The sequence below is a fragment of the Rhinatrema bivittatum genome, chromosome 4, assembly GCF_901001135.1.
Source record: "Rhinatrema bivittatum chromosome 4, aRhiBiv1.1, whole genome shotgun sequence".
NCBI classification, from domain to species: Eukaryota; Metazoa; Chordata; class Amphibia; order Gymnophiona; family Rhinatrematidae; genus Rhinatrema; species Rhinatrema bivittatum.
In genome coordinates this window covers 187,130,767-187,147,212 of record NC_042618.1, presented here as the reverse complement: position 1 = coordinate 187,147,212, position 16,446 = coordinate 187,130,767, and the positions used below count along the sequence as shown (strand labels likewise).

Below are 16,446 nucleotides of genomic sequence, written 5' to 3'. Positions count from 1 at the left end.
GAGAAATTTATATATATGATGTGGGATTTAATATTAGTGTCCGGTGAGATTACCTGTCTGTTTTGTAAATTTGGTGGATGTAATAAAATCTTTTGTAAAGATTTTTTTCAGTGATAGTTCATGCTAAGTATTCTCTCTCATTAGGTTTGTATTTTAATAATTTGAAAGAGTTATCTAGTTTTCTCTTTTATATACCTTCTAGGAGGACCTCTATGATATAATAACGGATGCTTCAAGCTCTGGAGATAATTTGTTTGGTGAGAAGGTGAAAGAAGCAGTGAACATCAAGGAGCACTGCATTGCTTTGCAACTTTAACAGCATCTGCTGATCAATCAACACAAAGACGATACCACCACTACCATACGAAAGACCTTTATACTTGTTATGGCAGAAGAAGAAATTTCTCATATTCCTATTATAAACAAAGACCATACTCTCAGCAATAATACCAGCAACAGCTTCAACAGTCTTGGCTGTGAAACAGAAAAGGGGCTCAATAGAAACAACCTAACCAGTTGTGAAAAGCCACAAAGTATTTTGACTTCCAGAAATTCAGTTGCCTTCCAGTGGGGGGAAGGCTATAATTCCCCCCCCCCCCCCACTGGACTCAAATAACAATACATCAGTGAATTCAAAGTATTATAAAAACAGGCTATTGACTAAATTTCCAGTCTCAACCTCCAGTAGTACCTCTGCTATACCATCAAACTAAAGAATTACCTCACCTGTCCTTCAAAGAGAAATTGAATATCTGCTACAACTTCTGGCAATAGAGCATGCTCCCCAATTACTTTGAATAAAAACCCGTTCCTTTGAGTATTTCCTCATTTCCAAGAAGACAGTAGGACTACCTTCTATTCTGGATCTCAGAGATTTGAACTGTTATTTAAAAAAAAAAGAGAAGTTCAAAATGAAGTCATTGGTACCATTCTCCTTCACCTAGAAAAGTACAGTTGCCTTACCACAGATTTGAAGGATGCCTATCTTCATATTTCTATTCAAAAGACTCTCAGGGGATCAACATTATCAGTATTGAGTTCTGCCTTTTGGTCTGGCAGCAGCTTCCAGAGTATTTACAAAAGGCCTGATTTTAAAAGGGCCACGCGCGTAAAAAACCGGGGGTTATGTGCATGGCTGGGCCTTGCGTGTGGCGTGTCCATTTTAGAATGGGCCCGGCCATGCGCGTAACCCCCATTATTCGCTGAAGGGCTGGGCCCTGCAAAAGGGGTGGGCTGGGGGCATGGTCTGGGCAGGGAGAGACAGGGTGAGGGTGGGCCGGGACAGTGGCATTAGCCACTGTCCTGGAGAAGCGTGCGCAGGCAGCTGTCCAGTGCGCGGAGATTACTTCTGCTCCCAGGGAGCAGTAAGTATTAAAATAAAAAAGTTAGGAGAGGAGAGGGGAAGAAGGTAGGGTAGATTTAGGGATTGGAAAGTTCCCTCCCAGTCTGCATTCTAATTTTACTAAAATTTCCTCCCCCATATGCGCGAGTTGCGGGCTGCCTGCACATGCACGTGCGGCCATCGGATTTTATAGCTTGCGTGCGCCAGTGCGCACATGATATAAAATTGGCGTGTGGATCTTAAAATTGACCCCAAAGTGCTTAGAAGTAGTGGCCTCATACCTCGGGGGAAAAAAATGATGTTCTAGTGTTTCCTTATTTAGAGATTGACTAATATTGAGCATATCCTACTCTCAACCCAAGAACAATGTGCTTTTCACTCTAGAAACCTTAGTTACTAGGTTTCATAATTGATGTAAAGAAATCTTGCCTGACTCCAACTCGTTGCTTAGAATTCATGTCAGGAAAGAGCTTTCCTTTCAAAGCACAGGATGTCTAACTTAAACAGGTCAGTTCTTTTGGTCATAATCTGTTCATTGGTCACAGCCAGTCTTTGTGTGAATGTTATGGCACATGGCATCTACAGTGCATGTGACACTTACCATTGAGCTTTCCTCATATGTAGTTTTGCTATCTCAAATTTTGTTGGAAACACCTGCACCCATTAACCAGAGTAATAAAGATAGTGAGACGTTTCAGCCCTTAACTTGGTAGACAAAACCATTAAACCTCATCTGCGGTCTTCCGTTTCACCCACCAAAAATAAAACGCATAACTAGAGATACATTAGTTCATGGTTGGAGTGTACATTTTAAATATATGTTCTCAGGGAAATTGGTTGGCACAGAAGGCCAACTACCACATCAGGTTATTGGAGCGCAAGGCAGTCTAAAATGCTCTTCAGGTTTTCGAATCCTGGATAAGACACTCTGTCCTAATACAGACTGACAATCAAGTCACCATGTTTTGCATAAACAAGGATGGATAGGTTCAGCGACACTCAGTTGGGCAGTTCAGAGGAAAATCTCACTAACAGCCAGGCAAAGACAACATTCAAGTAGACTCACTCACGCAATATCTTCAACCTCATGAGTAGTCTATTCATCAAACTGCAATTTAAAATTTCTTTCAAAATTGAGAAATATCCCTCATACTTTTGCATCATCACAGAATCAAACACTACCTAGTTATTGCTCAGAGTCCCATGATAAACTCCTATGCCCAGGATGCTTTTCCACCAATTCCACAAATTTCAAAGTCTCTCAAAAAAAATAAAAATAAAATAAAAAATACTGTATATGAAAGAACTCAGGGCAAATGATATTCATAGCTCCTTTTTGGTCATGTCAAATTTGGATTCCATGGCTAAAAAAAAATGTATCAATAGCTCCACTAATTTGCCTTTCAATCTTTCTAAGTCTTCTCACATGTTTCAAGGTTCTCTCCTTCATCCAAGTCTTCAGTCTCTGGCTCTCATAGCATTCATATTGAGGTGGTAGTTATGGCTTTGCCATTTTCTTCAGAAGTGAAGCAGATTATTTTAGTAGCTAGGAAACCAGCTACCAAACATTCCCATAAATTTAAATGGAAAAGATTTTCTTCATGGTGTGCTCTGTTAATGAAAATCCATTCAGTTCAATATCATCATTACTCAAATATCTTTTGAATTTATTGAATTCGGACATGAAGTCGAACTCAGAATCTTTTTTTTTTTTTTTTTAATCTGCATTTTAATATACACAAGTAAATCTTGTTGAGAAATTATAGTGCTACATGGCAAAAGGAAAATAAAGAAATATTCAGCATATTAGTAAAGCACTGAAAAAAATAAAAGAAAAATGGGAGGGCTCGGAATCCTGAGTGCTATATTTAGGGAAAAGGATAAACATCAAATACTGGCAGCCTGACGAGACTTCAACTTTTCTTAATGCCAATCATACCAGGGGCTTATTTAGGGGTGTGTATCCAGAAATACTCTGTTGTGACGGATCGAAAAAAATATAATCCTCATTATTATACCTTTTATACAACATTTACATGGGTATCTAAGGACAAAGAGAGCCCCTTTTTGTAAAACTTCTGGACGCATGCCTAAGAATTGTTTTCTCCTAGACTGAGTGGTTTTAGTTAAGTCTGGATAAATCCAAACCTTTTGGCCATAAAATAAAGCTTGTCTATTACAAAAAAACAATCTAAAGATATTATTCCAGTCCATAAGAAATGCAAAAGATATCAAGAGGGGTCTTCTCCTGTTAACTGCAGTTTCCTGGGAAACCTCTAAGATCCCAGAAATGTCCAATGTTGTTGATTGCACCTCAGCTTCCTCACTAGCATCTATAGCTTGTGGCAAATAATACGCCTTAGTGATCACAGGCATAGCAGTCCGGAAGCTTCAACACCTGAGAAATATATATTTTTAAAAGTTCCAAAGGAGAAAATCAACTTTATCACAGGAAAATTCAGAATTCTCAAGTTGTGAGATCTTAAAGAATTCTCTATATTTTCCAGCTTCCTGTTGCTTATTAAATCAGTTTGTACCAAATTATGCTGAATCTTTTCAAATGTGGTCAACCGCTGCTCCATAGCTTCTATTTTATTAGTTTGAGAGGAAAGTGTATTTGGATTCATTATAACTTGATTTTTAGTTTCAAAAATAATTTTAGATAGTTTTTAGATAAAATTTTAGATAAATTGAAGCTTCCAAGGATTTCAATGCAGACCATATTGTAGCAAGATTCATATCAGGAGGAGGCTGAAGATTAATCACAGAGTCTGATGTTTCTGGATTTACTTCCCCTAGTCCCATGGATGTATCAGCTCCATTCCCCATACCTGCAAATAATGATGGTTCCACCAATGATCCCACCGGATCATGGAGGCCTAGTCCTCCAACTCCCTCGTACTCAAAAGGGGGGGTGTCTGAGTTATTCCTGTCCCTCGGTTCTCATAGAGGAATTCACTCGGTAGCTCACCAGCTGTTACTCTGCATTGAAAACCTGGGGAGACCGCTGTGTCTGCCAAATTCCCATGCATCTCATGGCCTGGAGGAGTTGGTCTGTTTGGCACTCCGGGACTCAGAGAAATTTCCGGGGTCAAAGGGGACAGTGTACGCTCCTCAACCATCCACACAGCGACCAGGTATCCCGGATTAATTGTTGGAGTTGCCGCGAAGAATCTCCCGATCCTCGGCTGGGTCGTGTCCAAGGGAGAAGAGCTTAATGTGGCTCCCCTCAGTTTGGCCTTCCTCTTCATGCGAGGCATTAAAACAGGTAATGAGAAAAATAAGGTAAGCCGGGTTGGAGCTTTCGGACGGCGCGCCTCACCAGGTGGCCATCTTGGACACCCCCCCCCCCCCCCCCCGAACTCTAAGAATTTAAGTGCATTCGCTGCATACCACTGGCAAATTTACCAGTATCTCATCTACCTAGTAATCAATCAAAATTTTTTTAAAGGCTTGTTCCACTTAAAGATTCGAATTAGAATTCCATCACCTCAGTGGAACATTTAATATAGTTTTGTTTTGTTTTTTTAAACTATTGAAGTCTCTATTTGAGCCCTTGGCGACCATTGAGATCGAATGACTAACTTAGAAGCTTTTATTCCTTCTAGCAATAACATCAGTGCATGGGATTAGCAAACTTCAAACATTAGAAAAGTTTGAGTATAGGGAGGCTAGTCTAAACAAGGTGACTGAGAACTCGCCCAGTACTCTTATCTAAGGAGGTTTCACTTGAACCAGTTAATCTCCAACATTTATTTTCCAAAACCTGAAGGGCTTGCTGCTGTTTTTACAGGACAAAACCTTTTAGAAAATTTTTGCAATTATTCCTTTTTTTTCAGTGGTAACACAAAAGGAAAGCTGGTTAAGCAACCCGAAAGCATTTGCTTTTTATCTCAGTGTTTTGTTCTTCCTAAGAAAAGCAGGATTCCCTATTCTACAGAAAATAAAGGTGTATCATGACAGAGCCATGCTGCTTCTGTAGCTCATTTAGGTCAAGCTTCCATTCAAGATATTTGTAGGATCACTATTTATTTAAAATTCTTATATACCGACATTCCTGTAAAGTATACAGATCAAGCTTCCATTCAGGATATTTGTAGGATCACTACTTGATCTTCAATTCACTCTTTTATGAAGCACCTCTGTTTAGACCAAGATTTGTGCAAGGATAAAGGTTTTTTGCCAGTGTGTCAACATTTATTTAGTTAATAGCTTCAACTTCCCACTATCTACTTTTTTATGGCTAAAAATTTGGAAGCTCTGGGACTGACTTAATTTTCCTGCATCTCCGTGGTGATTAAATATTGATTGTGGAGAGCAGTACTCGCTCCTTTGGACATTTATAAAAAAAAAAGAAACCAGGTAAACTTTAAGCAACCCTTAGCTCAAGAATTCCCACTTGTGTAGCTGTTTGCTCCTGCTTGTCCTTGGAGAAAGCAAAGTTGCTTACCTTTAACTTGTTTAACCGTGGACAGCAGAACAAATCAGCCACACAATCCATCCCTGAATTTGAAGCTCAGTTTGGAAATAACTGAAGGGTTTTGTGCAGTGATGGTAGCATGGGAACTTCCATGCATGCTCAGACTTTAGTCTGCTAGAGAGAGCATGTTTCTGCAATGGCACCATTAGATGATGTCACTCACTCGTGTAGTTGGTTGATCTGCTGTCCACAGAGAATACCTATTACAGGTAAGCAACTTCACTTAAACACTGCTGCTGACCATGCTGGAGTCTGTGCCCACAGTTGGTCATCGTTATTCTAAGTTGCATGATAGCCACACAGTGATAATACCCTCGCAAAACAGAGATCACTCTAAAACTTCTATTCTTATTCCAATATTGAGACTTATGCTTGCCTTCCATCCCCAGTTTTGAGGTGTTAAAACGGTGCAAGAGAACTGAAACATACATCTGAATTGCCCTGTGTTGAATGTACAGTGTAATGGTGTGATGTACGTATTCCAGTTATTCTGATGCCTATAATTTATAGAACTGTAAAACAGAAATGAAGTTAAACTGCCTTCATTTTTATTTTTTTTATTTATTTTTAATTTTTATATACCGACATTCTTACATCCGATGTAAATCATACCGGTTTGCATTAAACAGAATAGCAGGAAATAAATTTCAATAGTCTAATACAATGAACATTTCTAATTAAAATTGTTAACAAGCGAAAAGAAAAGGTAAAGAATTGGAATAAAGGTTAAATAACAGAAAAATATAAAAGATTTTTTTTTTTTAGAAGCACAAGGGTTGCACGAAGAGGTGCACAAAGGGGAGAGCCCCTTTGTCGCGTGACGCACGGCGCCTGATGGTGAGGCGCTTTTCAACCGTCGCCGGAGCTCCCAGTGACGTCAGGGGGGGGCGTGGTCACACTTCGCATCACAGTCATTCATTTCCCTCACCTCCTGCTGTTAGTTCCATATCTTTTTTCCCCCTGCCATTCAGTTTGGTGTTCAGTTCTCGCGGGGGCCCAGGATGGAGGGTGGCCTCTCTGCTCGCCGGCGCCTGATGGTGAGGCGCTCTTCAACTGTCGCCGGAGCTCCCAGTGACGTCAGGGGGGGGCGTGGTCACACATGGCATCACAGTCATTCATTTCCCTCACCACCTGCTGTTAGTTCCATATCTTTTTTCCCCCTTTTTTTCATATGGCGATGTCTCCTGCAAGCACTGCACCTGGTACTGTGTGTGTATTCCACAGTACCAGGACCAAGTAATCCACAGCAGCAAGTTCCTGTTGGTATTTTGGGCTTCTGAAACAGAAGTGCTTCAGTCTTCATTACACATTTGAATCTGCTTCCAGTGTTTTTTCTTTTCAGAATTTTGATTTACTTTGGAACTGATGCTTTTTCTGGTTTGTTTTTTATAACTTTCTATAATTGCTGAATTCCAATATCATAGAGAACTACTGAGCATTAACCATTTTGTGCAAGGTTTTTGGAACATCATGACCAAAATATAGACAGAAAATAAAAATTGAAGAGAAAATAGATGAATAATCCTGATCAGATCCCAAGACATAACTCCTGTATCAGGTGATTAGGAAGTGTTCATGGAGGCAGTAATTAATTGTGAATCAGAATTTTTCATTGTAAGCTTTTTTGGGGACAGGATTAATAGGAGATCTATATATAATTTGTTGCAAAAGCCCCAGGTTAAGAGCATTATATAGATGCTGAAAAAACACAGAATATATTGGATGCATTGGCAATGTCTCTCCTGGGACCAAGAAAATATTAGCTCTAATTTACCAGCAGCTGAGAATTTCTGACCTACTATTAAAGGAAAATTGTTCCATAAGAAAACTGTGACTTATATTCAATGGTGGTGTGAAGTATCGAATGTCCAAGTAATTCCTATTATGTGATAGTGTAATAATGCCTTGAAGGCTGAGCAATGGAAGTTGCAGCATTACTGGCTGATGAAGCTATGGTAGCTATATGAAACAGTGAAAAACCCCTAACTGAAACAACCAGGATAAAACAGTGATGTAGTATCAGAGACTAAGAAAATTTGGAAGATGAACCCTGTAATAGTTTGAAGACAAGTGAGGTAATTTTATGTTGCCGTTATATGATTTTAGGTACTTGAATCCAAAGCCTTGTTTCTTGCTGTGTACTTATCTTGTAAAGATTAGATAACGCACTTCCTTTCATCTTTGTGTCATATGCATGAATGCAAATGCACATTTACGGGCCACTAGATCTTATAATATAAAAGCAAATGTACTCCAGAAAAAAAGGTTTGTTCCTTTTTTTTCCCCCCCCCCCAGGCAATCATAAAATGGAAAGTTCTGGACTACCCAAGGGCTGCATCCTTTACAAGCTTCTTCAGGCTCAGCTGCTTGACATGCTGGATATCGAAGGCATTTCTTCTTTATATGACCGGGTCGAGCAGTACCTAGAGGAATTTCCTGAAGAGAGGTGAGAGTCAGCTATTGAATTCTGAGCATGCCCTGTTTGTTCAGAATGGAAATCTGCTTTTCCCCTCATTCATTTTTTTTCCCTCCCAATTTCATCATCAGTCTTGTATTAGCTGGGATTCTTGTTTAAAGCTATTAGTATTTAAAGAGGCATGCTGCCAATCATCTTTTGTAATTTGAATTCTGCACTGGCCCAATATCTGCTTCTGATGTTTCAGTTTTCTTAGGATGTTGTTTTTACATCTTTTTTAACCCAAAGGAGGACCCTGTGTCCTTTATGAGAAAAAGAAAATAATTCAGTCTAGGAATTCTCTAATTGGAAGTCGTGTACAATTGCCAAAGCAAGGTGACTTCAGCATCAGTATGCCAAAGGAGCTAGAATTTGATTTTGTCTTCTTAACCAGTACCTTTCCCAGAATATTCCAGTGGACTATTTGTGCTAAACATTACAGAAATTGCAGCTTATTAAATGGATGTGATACACCAGAAGGAAACAATTGTGCAAAATATTTTTTCTAGTTTTTCTCAGCATTCAGGTACGTTGGTACTACCATATATTCACAACTTCCTGCTGTGTCCTGAACTGTTAAAATGCAGATGCTGTGAAGCTCCTTGTGTTTTTAATTGCAGCAGTAGGCTGCATTCCAATTCAGTTAAAACTGAAGAACTTTACAGTGATGCATGTGTTAACTGCTTGAATGTTGTGGAAAGAGTAATAGATATTTAAAGATAAAATTGAACAAAAGAGGTGCATCAGAAAATTCAAATAACCCATCTCACTTATCCTGTAGTCTAAAAGTTAACCACAGGAGGGCAGCAAATCTCCAGCTGCAGTTATGCTATAAGACCAAAGGGAGAAAAAATCTGTACTGAACTTCAGCAGACATTTTGTTTTACTTGACGTTTAATGTTAACTCTGATAAAGTAAATTAATAGTATGCTAATATATAGAGAATTAAAATAAAAAATAAAAAAATGTATTAAAGTGTGCACAAAAATATGCTTAGCGTGCAGAAAACATGTTTTATGTGCTCGAATCTTGTTCTCTGCACTTAAATATCAAGTACAAGATGCCCGTAACCCAAATTCCATAGATTTACACTAGCCCCAGAAATGTTTAACTTCTAGTCAGAAGTGGAGTAAAGTTAAATTTCCAGCATTAAGAAAACAGTTAAGCCTATAAAGCTCCTCTGCATTGGGGAGTAATAGCTAATGCCTTGATTAACATGGGGTTTGCATGGAGGAGTGCTAATTTGTGTGCACATTTTTTTAATCATTTGTATGCACTGTTGGGCCAATACAGTAAAGTCCACGGGAGAGCGGGCAAACAGGCCACTCTCCTGTGCACGCGATTCTCTATTCAAATGAGGCCTGGAGGTAAAAACAGGTAAAAGGAGCGGTGGCTGTCAGCGGGTTTGACAGCCGACGCTCAATTTTACTGCTTTTTTGTGCACTTTCCCGGTGCCCAAAGAAATTAGCACCTACCTTTTGGGTAGGCGCGTTTTCGGCCCTTTACTGAATAAGGGGTAATGCTAGCGCGTCAAAAACGCGCGTCCAATGGCGAGTACTGTATTGGCCCGTGTATTTGTGTGCTAAGCTTTTGTTAAATTGGTAGTAAAGTTGTATGCACAAATAAGTGTGCACAACTGTGTATTATAGCTTGCATTGGCCAACTCTGGTCCTCAAGAGCCAGAAATAGACTTGATTTTTCAGGATACGCACAAGCAAGATTTGCATACAATGAAAGCAGTGCAGGCAAAGCTCTCATGCATATTCATTGTGGATAGCCTGAAAACTAGAGCTATTTGTGGCAGTTGAAGACTGGCCACCCCAGCCCTGTTGCATTAGAGCTCCTGAGAGCAGCTTGCATACACAGAGAAGTCTTATTCCCCAGATATGCAAAACTAATATTTCTATCCAGGTTTTTCCTACTGTTTCACACACCATTTAATAAGTAGTTTAACTTATAAGGGAGCATTGGTTGTTAAAAGCACATTCTAGCAGCAAAAAGAACTATTCTGTATATATTTAATCATGATTCCAGGATCTCTTAGATGCCATGTACATGCCATTAGTAATTATTCCATTTCATACCCTCTGTCTGCACCAAGGGTTATGTACAAGTTGCGGGAACATGGGACCAAGGAGTCTCCCTACCAAGGTTTGAGACTTCCGTGCGTTAACGCAAGCACAAGTGACCGGTGAAAGTAGACTAATAAACTTCCTGTTCACTTGTGCTTTGGTCTCTATGCATATGTCTTTCTCCCTTGCAGAATTTCAAAAACAAAGAAAATAGCCTGAGAAAAACCCCAGGTAATGACTTTAGTCCATTTAGAAAAAAAACCCAGCAAGTTAATAAATGGTCTAAAGCTACCAGTGTAGACACTAGTATTGCAGAAAAACAATAGTTCTGTAGAAGAGATTTCAGTTCTATAAATTATTGGATACATCTCTTCAGAAGGGTTTGAGTTAAGGGGGCATTTTTCAAACTCTTCGCTCTGGGACCCATGTTGCAGGTACATTCTGTAAATCATGATGTAATTGTGACTGCCTTTCAGAACAGTGAGACACTGCTTGTTGTTACCTGCTTTGCCCAGTGTATTTTCTCCTGTTTCCCTTCTCCACAGACAGGGCTTTAGCTGCTCCAGTGTTCATCAGAGGAGAATGTCCAATAATTCCTCCCCTAGTCTACATCTACTGGAAAGGGATTGCATTTCAGGCAGGCCTGCGCCTGAGGGAGTTCCCCTTTGTGCACATAATCGGATGCATAGGGGAAGGACAGGGCATGTATGTATAACAGTGGTGAAAGAACAGGTTGCTGTCGCTTTGAGGAAGCTATCACAAATATGTAGTATCCAACTGACTTCTGCCATGGAAGATATCACAGTACTGCCAGTCTGACCTAGGAGTTTTAGGCCTGCTATCATTGACTGCAGGACTGTTAAAGGGGGTGGCCTGATGGGGTCTGCCTCCAGTTCCTGAATGACATCCATTACAAAGGATACTCTGCAATAGTTGAACTGATCTGGGAGCCTGATCCCCCAGTGCTGCTTCCCTTCTGAGATCACGGCTGCTGATGGAGCTTGCCACTCAACTGTGTTGTCATTTTGGGCTTGTGGAGCCATTTTGGTGATTAGCCAAAATGGCAGGCTGTCTGTGAAAGATCATGGCAAAGGGCTTTGTTCTGTTGCTTGGCCTATTCTTTAGGCTGCCTTTGTTTTGCATGGTGGTTTGCAGTTTTTGTATACTTGAGTAAGTTTGCTTGGTGGGTTTGGGAATATTGACCTTCTTCCATAATGTTGGAGAGAGATTTTGATGAGGGGTCAGGGGGTAATATACCTGTTGTCTGTGGCTTTGGGTACTATGGGTTATTCCTCTTGAAAAGGTATGGTTATAAGAGGGATGTTTCTGCCTAGTTTATCTGCTGAATTCCTTAGACTGTATTTTGGTAAAGTTTGAATCCAGTAATATGAAGAAGATAATCATAGCCCTAATTCTGATTCTGTGTTTAGACCTGTTGTAGTCCAAAACTGCTATTGATAATTTGCTCCTAAACCAACTTTGTCCTGTTGGCTACCCTTACCTTCATGAAGCCAAGATTGGAAGAAAGGGGATCAGTATTATAATCTATCCTAATCCTTGGGATGTTAAACAAATGTCCACAAAGTTGGGCATGATTGTGAGATGAGAATATTACTGCTAAAATTGGGGACTAGGTTATTGGGTTAATTTTCAGTCCCCCCCCCCCCCCCCCGGCCTGCTGAGGGTGGAATAATACCTGTTTTGGATTTTCTTACATCGCTATGCATAGTTTAATGATCAAGTTTTATTAATTGGGGATTTTTAACATCCATGTAGCTTATCCATCCAATACAATGGCCCAGGTCTTTTTTTTTTTTTTTTATCAACACTTCCCTCAGTGAGTATGGCATAGATATGTCCCTGCCCCTTGTGCAGGCCATATTTTAGATCTGTTTTTAATTCCTGAGAGCATGGTAAATACAAGCTTAATCTCAGCCCTATATGTTGAAACCTGTATTTTGGTCAGATCATTATTTATGCATTTTTAAGTTTTGCCCTAGTATGGAGGGAGGGTTTAGTAGGGATACCTATTTGGTGAAAAGGCAGTGTAGGGTTGAGGTTGACCCCCTTCCTATTTACTAAAGAATGGCAGAGGGCTTAGCCCAATTTAAATTATACACTACCTCAGCTGTGGCCCTTATTTTATTTTATTTGTACAGTTTTTTATACCATTGCACAGAAAACTAATTTCTATCGCCGCAGTTTACAAAGTAAGAATTAAAAAATAAACACATTAAATAGGAATAAAAAATACAATAAAATTATCCAATATAAAATAATTAAAAAATTGTTAAAGGAACTTAGTCACATGGTATATTTGCAAGTAGCCTGATTTTTAACATGGAACTGGTTATGAAAAAACTGCTCATGCACTAGGCTGAAAGGTGATGGCCCAAATCCCCAGGTGATCAGCATAAAGCTGACCTGATACAGGCAAGGACCAGTTACAGGGCAAAACTTGTGGAGCAGATACATATGCAGTTACTTTCAGAAAAGGCCATTTGAGTTATTTCACATTACTGGTTTACTCAGATTTCCTAGGATCCTTATTCAACAAGAGACTGTAGATTGTCAAGGATTCACAGTTTATTCCCACAAAAAAATAAAAATAAAGTGCTGGATCTTGTTAGCGTACTCAAGACCCAAGTTGACTCCATGCAGAATCTGGGTTTCTGTAGTTTTGGAGGGGTTTCAACCTTTCTCCAAAGTGGAGATCATTGAGATTATGAAGAAGGTAAAGTCCTCCAGCTTTCTGCTAGATGACTACCTGTTTTACATTTTATATGGTCTTAAGAATTGTTTTGGTTGTTTTTTTGTGGAGATCTTGAGTAAATTTGTAAACTTCTCTTTGCAAGAAGGGATAATGCCGGATAACCTGAAGCATGTTATTGTACACCCAGTTGTTAAGAAGGGGGGCTCTTCTATTTGACAGTTTTTCTAGTTAAAGGCCCATCTCCTGTCTGTGTTTCATCAAAAAAGTCCCTGAAAAGGCAGTACTAGTCTTGTTCATTGAATTTCTGGATGACCATGAAAATTTGAGTCCTCGCCAGTGTAGTTTTATGAAAGGTCAAAGTACAGAAACAGTTCTGGTCTCCTTATTTGACTGTCTTTTAAAAGAAACTGTTCGGGGTGGATTATTCTGATCCTCCAACAGTTTGTCTTGATACTGTTAGTCATGTGAACCTTCTAAACAGATTGTCAGATCTTGGTGTTGGTGGAACAGTCTTGTGATGGTTTGGCTCATTTCTTCTTGACATGTAGCAGCAAGTCAGATCCAGTAAGTCTCAATCAACCTGGGGTCACATGGATACTGGTGCCCCATGGGGATCTGCTCTTTTCTCCACTCTTTTTAGTGTTCATCTACAGCCTCTCTGTCAGGTCTTGGAAAGCCTTGGGTTATCCTTCTAGATATATGTGGATGATAGCAAACTATTTTTTCCAGTTTGAGCCTGTTTAAAAGCTGATATGGAATAATTTGCTCAATGTATGTATACAATTAAGGCCTGGATGAAATGCAGTCAGTTAAGTCTTAATCTTACTGAAACAGAGGCAGTTTGGGTGAGTTGCCAACCTCTACCTGACCATTGATGGAATATGGTTGTTATTTTCTGCTGTTAGAGACTTGGGAGTCTGGATCGATTTTCACTTGTCCCTAACTTAACAGATAGCAGCTGTTAAAGGCCGGCTTCTACAAATTGGGATTACTGCGGCAATTAAAATACATTTTAGCTAGAGATTTTTGTGCTGTTGTACAGGCCTTTGTTCTATCTTCTGTAAATTGCAGTGTATTATATGTGGGGCTACTGAAGTATTGGATCGGGGCATTGTAGCTACTTCAAAATGCTGCTCCCTATCTTTGTTCTGGATAAGTCGCCAAGGGAGTAGAATCTCTACATTGCTTGTCTGTTGAGCAAAGGATAAAGCGCAAGGTTCTTTGTCTGATCATCTGTACTTTAGTACCTTATTATCATCTTATACTCCCCTTACAGAGTTGTGTTGAACTGACAGGCATTTATCTATTCCTTCTATTAAGTGTTGTAATATCTGTGACTGGCACTGTAATATGGAACACCCTTCCATCTGAGGTTTTGACCTTGTTATTTCATAAATTTTTTCTTAGGTCTAGTTCATTTTCTGTAAGGCTGAGGATTCTTGAGATGTTTTTAATGCATTGTCACTTGTAGATTATGGTTTTCATGTTTTGTTAACATAGTGTTTGTTTTGAATGTGAGCCTCTTAGCACATCTGGCTTGCTATAAGTACAAGACAAGTATTTTAAATAAAATAAACAAATCATAGTTACCATATTTATATCACCTATACAAAAGATCCTCAAATGTACCATACTATATCAATATCAGTACTGAACCATGCCATTCCAAGTCATCTTGGCTTCTGGAGTGCTAACCAAAGTTCTCAATCCTCTAATAGGTACACTAAAAAAAACAAAACAAAAAAATGTGTCTTCTGCTTTAGATGACATTCTAAAAAGAGCACAATCGCAGAAACAGTAATTACAACTCTGCAATCATAAGTTGAATCATAAATTGGGGACAAACATTTTCTAGCCCCATCCTAAGATCTAATTTACTAAAAGAGCACAATTTACACGTGGGTGAGAATAGTCACTTTGAGAGAGTATGGTTAGTAGAGCTCTATTGGCCGATCTGAGACTTCTTTGAGGGATATATAATCGTAGTGCGGTGTTTAGCCAGCCAGCATGTTCGTCATTTATTAGTTTATGCACTGTGCATAGTGTTTTAAATTGTACTCTTTGTTCTATTGGGAGCCAGTGTAAATCTGCAAGTGTCTGGGTGATATGATCTCTTCTGCCTTTACCAGTAAGTATTCTGGCAGCCGAGTTCTGTAGTATTTGCAGTGGTCTGATAGTAGTATATGGCAATCCTAGGAAAAGTGTGTTACAGTAGTCCGTGCTGGCAAATATTAATGTTTGTAGTATTGTACGAAAGTGTTCCTGATTTAATAAGGGTTTTAGTCTTCTAAGGACCATAAGTTTGGCGTAGCCTTCTCTTGCTTTTATTGATATGTGTTGTTTAAGGCTCAGTTCTGTGTCTATAATTACTCCTAGGTTTCTAGCTTTATCAGTTAGCTCAACTGATTTGCTATTTTTAAGTTGGATGGGATTTTGAATTCTTTCAATGTTTTTTCGTTCAAGATGTATAAATTCTGTTTTTTCGATGTTGATTACTAGTTCCATTTGGTTTAATAGTTGTTTTATTATGTCTAGGTATAACACTGCAAAATTCAGTGTTTTTTCAATTGTTTCTTCAACTGGTACAATTTAATTGAATGTCGTCAGCATATATGTAGTGTATGGTACCTAGCCCCGCTAGCAGGTGGCAGAGGGGGAGCATGTAAATGTTAAAAAGCGTCGCTGAGAGTGCTGAACCCTGGGAGACGCCTGTCTTTAGTTTGATTTTGTCTGATATTGTGTTTATCTGTACCTGATAAGATCTATTGTTCTGATAGGATGTAAACCATTCAATTGTTTTATTTTGTAATCCAATTTCTTCCAGTCTTTTCAATAGTATGTCATGGTTTACCGTGTCAAATGCTGCTGACAGATCTAGCAGTATCATGATGTAGTGTTTTCCACTGTCAAATCCATGAAGTACGTTATCTGTTAGAGAGATTAGTAATGTTTCAGTGCTATAGTGTTTCCTGAAGCCATGTTGTGATGGGAAGAGTATGTTGTTGTCTAGATGTTCGGCTAGTTGCTTTTGTACTGCTTTTTCTATTAATTTTGCGATCATAGGCAAGTTAGGAACAGGTCTATAGTTACTTAAAACAGTTGGGTCACTGTTTTTCTTTTTCAAGATTGGTTTTATTATTGCATTTTTAAGTGAGTCTGGCATGACTCCTTCATTGAGTGATAGGTTAATTATTTTGGCTAATGTGTATGAGGATATTTCTGCTAGTTTTTTTTATATTTGTGGTAGGAATGGTGTCTATTTTATGTGGTGCAGGATTCAGTTTTTTTTATCATGCATTCAAACTTCGGTTTGTGATACCTCGTCAAATGTGGAGAATTGTCACATCTCTTTTTTGCCTCTTGATTTCCTGTTTTGTTAGGATC

General features: G+C 39.1%; 1 protein-coding gene across 4 annotated transcripts in view; it reads left to right on the top strand.

Annotated features, from left to right (window-relative positions):
* The window catches only part of IPPK (inositol-pentakisphosphate 2-kinase), a 189,672-nt gene that overhangs the window by 160,377 nt on the left and 12,849 nt on the right, over positions 1 to 16,446 (top strand). For all 4 annotated transcript variants that reach the window (XM_029599379.1, XM_029599381.1, XM_029599376.1 and 1 more), the window contains exon 11: positions 8,118 to 8,268. In XM_029599379.1, coding sequence (XP_029455239.1) covers positions 8,118 to 8,268 — 151 coding nt within the window. The remainder of the gene's footprint in view (positions 1 to 8,117; positions 8,269 to 16,446) is intronic.